The following is a 4,150-nucleotide window of genomic DNA, read 5'->3' on the forward strand; positions in this document are numbered from 1 at the left end:
AGATCAGCCTTCCCAGATTGCTCTCAACGGCTCCTAGCAGCCTTGGGGCTATAAAAGGTACCCCTAGGCGCATGGAGGAGAACACCAAGCATTCCTACAACATTCCTAAGCACCAAGACATCGATTCCGCGCCTTTGATTCTTTGCGATAGCAATTAGAGCTCTAGTTGAGTAGTGAACTCTTTGAGTTGTGTTGTGAGCTCTCGTTGCGACTTGTGTGCGTGGTGTTGCTGTGATTTCTTGTCTTGAGTGTGTTGCTAATCCCTCCCTTGCTCCGTGCCTCTTTGTGAATTTCAAGTGTAAGGGCGAAAGGCTCCAAGTTGTGGAGATTCCTCGCAAACGGGATTGAGAAAAAGCAAGCAAAACCCCGTGGTATTCAAGTGGGTCTTTGGACCGCTTGAGAGGGGTTGATTGCAACCCTCGTCCGTTGGGACGCCACAACGTGGAGTAGGCAAGCGTTGGTCTTGGCCGAACCACGGGATAACCACCGTGCCATCTCTGTGATTGATTTCTTGTGGTTATTGTGTTTTGACTCCTCTCTAGCCACTTGGCAATTATTGTGCTAACGATTAACCAAGTTTTGTGGATTAAGTTTTCAAGTTTCACAGGATCACCTATTCACCCCCCCTCTAGGTGCTCTCAACTGTCCGGTGCGCCAGTGCGCAGAAAGTTGCCTGTAACGGCTAGTTGGTGGGTGAGGGCTATTTATACCCCTTCCACCCACCATATTCAATGTCTTGCACTCCACATTTATTCCAGCACATTGCTAGAGCATTGCAAGCACCAAAAGCCTAGTGAGAAGATTAGAGAATCTTAATCCGCGTTTGTTCCTCATTAGCGCTAGCGAGAGCCACCTAGAGCACACACCACTTGCATTAGGCTTCTCTTGGTCAAGCGAAAGTCTACGGCTTGTTACTCTTGGTGATCGGCATCACCTAGACGGCTTGGTGGCGTTGGGAGCTCGGTGATCACCGTGAAGATCTTGTTGGTGACCCGACTCAAGTTTGTAAGCGGTCTCGAGGGATCTACCGCGCCGGAGTGGCAAAGGATCATCTCGTAGTGAGCACTTGGTTCTTGCGAGGACCAAGGGGGAGCGATACCCTTGCGCGGGTGCTCCAACGAGGTCTAGTGGAGAGTGCCGACTCTTCGATACCTCGGAAAAAATTGGAGGAGTCTTCTAAACCTTGCTTTACATTCCGCATTTAATTCAAGCACTTTACATTGTGTATTTGTTTAGCAAGTATTTGAAGTATTGTCTTAGCATTGTTGCATTTCTAGTATTATATTCTTAGTGCTAGTTGTTGGGGTGAAGTTGGGCTCTTGCTTAGCACTTGTTTAGGTTTTAATTAGTGTTGATTTTTAGAGAAGCCCAATTCACCCCCCTCTTGGGCATCGTGATCCTTTCAAATTCGATCCAAAGTGACAAAGGGGCCACGAAATTGCCCCTCGACATGGCCCTACCCAATCATTCTATGCTAATCGGGGAAGGCCTAACCCCACAGGAGGAATCCAGCTTGCTCGATTGCCTGCACCGAAATAAAGGTTGAGGATGATGTAGAAAACAAGGATATGACACTAATATGGAGTGTATTATATTTAAGTCACTTCATGGCATTTTTCTATAGATTTTTTAAAAATTTGTAAAATAGGGCACTGTTGAGACTATTTTAGAGTTGAGCTCTATATTTTAAGATGGAGCTTTGATTTAAGGTACCGTTGTAGATGCTCTAAGGCCCCTCCTGTCCTCCCCTAAAAAGGTGAATTATAGAAAGTTGATCCCCATGTCCATGTGTATTTCTCACCAATTCTGGAAAGTAAGCTGAATACATGGTTCTGAAAATCCTGGAGTTCATTCCTTAAAATTGAAAAACGCAACTTCTTCACTTTGGAGACATAATAATGGTTGGAACACTTGCATACATGCATACATAAACCATCCTTTTAGTGAGTATATAACTATATATACCAATTTATTAAACACACATGCACACTGTTCTTAAAGGAAAAAACACACACACAGATCCACACGCCAAAGCATTCAACATGTAGGTGATGAGCTGGCCGCCGGCTGAGGAAGCTGGATTATATTTCAGGGGTATAGCTCGATGATTGATCGAACACCTAAAACTGGTATGATTATGTAGTCACTGAAACCAGCTTCAAAGATGACGTTCCTCCATTCCTGCTCATCTCTCTCAAGGCCGTTGACGATCATAAAGAAGAGATCAGACATGACCTGTGTCTCTTTGTTCTTAAGGTTTGGAGGCCCTGCACCAACCACGGTATCTACTATTATCACCTTGCCGCCTGCATCTCGTGGAGGTATAGCTTTCTTGCAGTTCTTTAGTATCGTGACACACTCAGTGTCACCCCAGTCGTGCATGATCCACTGGAATAAGAAATCAGAAGGCAGTGTTAACTCCTGGTTAGTGTCAACTCTTGGGCTAAAAAACAGAAATGCATGTCCATATCAAACAAGTAGAAGACATATATATATACCTTGAGGAAGACAGCATTCGCTGGCGGAATGGCCTCAAACATGTCGCCAGCAACGAAGCTGAGCCCAGCGCAAGCGGGAGCGGTTGCGACCACGTGTGCAAGGTCCAGCACGGTGCACTGTATGGCAGGGAACGCCGCAGAGATGGCCTGCGCCGCCGCGCCATGGCCGCCGCCAACGTCGACCAGGGAGCGTATCCCCTGAAACACGTCGCCGCACTCCCTGACGGCGATGTCCATGAGGAAGCGGGTATCCGCGACCATCCCGGCGTTGAAGAGCTGGCTCACGGACGGGTCGTGGCCGACGACGTCCCACACGTTCTTCCGGTGGGACAGCTCGAAGAGCGGCAGGTCTGTGGCCGGCAGCGCGCTCTCGAACCACGTGCCGAGGTCAAGGAACGGGGCCACGAAGACGTTGTTAAGGATGAGGCTCAGTGTTGGAGCCAAGTTCTGTGACGAGCCGACAAGAAGTCGGGAGGCCGGAGTGAGGCCGTAGACGTGCTGATCGCCGTCATCGTCGGACGAGTTCTTGGCGACGCTGAAGATGCCGGCGACTGTGAGCGCGCGCATGAGCCTGCGCAGGCACGGTGTCTTGGACGGGTGGAGCGCGGCCTTGGTGGCTATCTGGGTGAGCGTGGCGGTGCCGCCGTGGCAGTGGATGGCGTCGGCGATGCCGAGCTCCAGCGCCGACTTGAACGCCATGGACTTGATGAACGCGAACGTGCTGTGCCAGAGCTCGAGCTGAGCGTCGAGCAGCGCCTGCTGATCGTTGTTGCAGCGTTGCTCCATGATGGAACCCATGGCGTATTGGTGTCGGTGCGTGGCGCTGCTATTAGCTTATTATTATATAATGTACCCTACGTTGAATATATAGCATGTAGGCTAGCTACATCTCTATATATAGGCTCATGTTTTGACAGCAGCCGTAGAACTGTACTTTTCCCTTCATCTCTGTATTCAAAAAAGTGCAGAACATCTACCACTTGATGAATTGAGACAAGGCGTCTGTCGCTTTGCGCTTTTCCATAGCTGGCGAGCAAGAAAGATATGGCGACTGGTGACCCATCCGTGTCATCTCAGCACCTAGCTAATAATACCATGAAAATCAGATTAAGATGTCACACTCAGCAGGTGTTTCTTACTTCAGCATGTGAAGTCATTTTCTTTCCCGCCCCCATGAATCCCGTTTTCATTTCTAGTCCCTAGTCTGTCCAATTATAATTTTGCACTAGTATAGAAAAGATCTGTAGAGGGCAGGGACATGTTTTTTTTTTTTGCTTAACTGACAACAGCATTTATAGAGCTCACCAGCGGCTCCAATGAAATTAGTAGCTTCTGGAAATACATTTTTCAAAGATGTGGCTCTAATTTAAAGATGTCTTTAGATCCATTTATAATAATATAAATAATAGCTGCGAGACGCCCCGCCAAAGAGAGCTTTATGAGAAACGTAGCCTAAAAAAGAGAGCTTCCATCCCTTAATTTTAGTACCGGGTTTCGTAGAGACCGGTAAAAAAATAATGGGAGGAAATCATGTTAACGGTTTCTTCTTTTGGTTTTAACACAAAAATCTCCTGTTGTTGGCGGCTACACCCGGTACTAATGTTAAGGCTTTAGTGTCGATTGAATCCACTAACAGATACTAATACCTTTAA

General features: G+C 47.6%; 1 protein-coding gene across 1 annotated transcript; it reads right to left on the reverse strand.

The window, feature by feature from the left end:
• Positions 1 to 1,825: 1,825 nt before the first annotated feature.
• On the reverse strand, positions 1,826 to 3,363 carry LOC100283159 (uncharacterized). The gene is made up of 2 exons (NM_001156061.2): positions 2,499 to 3,363; positions 1,826 to 2,388 (listed from the first exon to the last, which is right to left on the reverse strand). Exons 1-2 carry the CDS (start codon positions 3,294 to 3,296, stop codon positions 2,089 to 2,091), a joined length of 1,098 nt encoding a protein of 365 aa, NP_001149533.1. The 5' UTR covers positions 3,297 to 3,363; the 3' UTR covers positions 1,826 to 2,088.
• Positions 3,364 to 4,150: the final 787 nt, after the last annotated feature.

This window comes from Zea mays, chromosome 4 (genome assembly GCF_902167145.1).
Source record: "Zea mays cultivar B73 chromosome 4, Zm-B73-REFERENCE-NAM-5.0, whole genome shotgun sequence".
Taxonomy (NCBI): Eukaryota; Viridiplantae; Streptophyta; class Magnoliopsida; order Poales; family Poaceae; genus Zea; species Zea mays.

Bases quoted from the DNA above. Each gene is read 5' to 3' on its own strand.
- LOC100283159 (NM_001156061.2), bottom strand. From the start codon at position 3,296: ATGGGTTCCATCATGGAGCAACGCTGCAACAACGATCAGCAGGCGCTG. The intron at 2,389-2,498 runs GTATATATATAT...TTCTTATTCCAG, and splicing joins CGAATGCTGTCTTCCTCAAG to TGGATCATGCACGACTGGGG.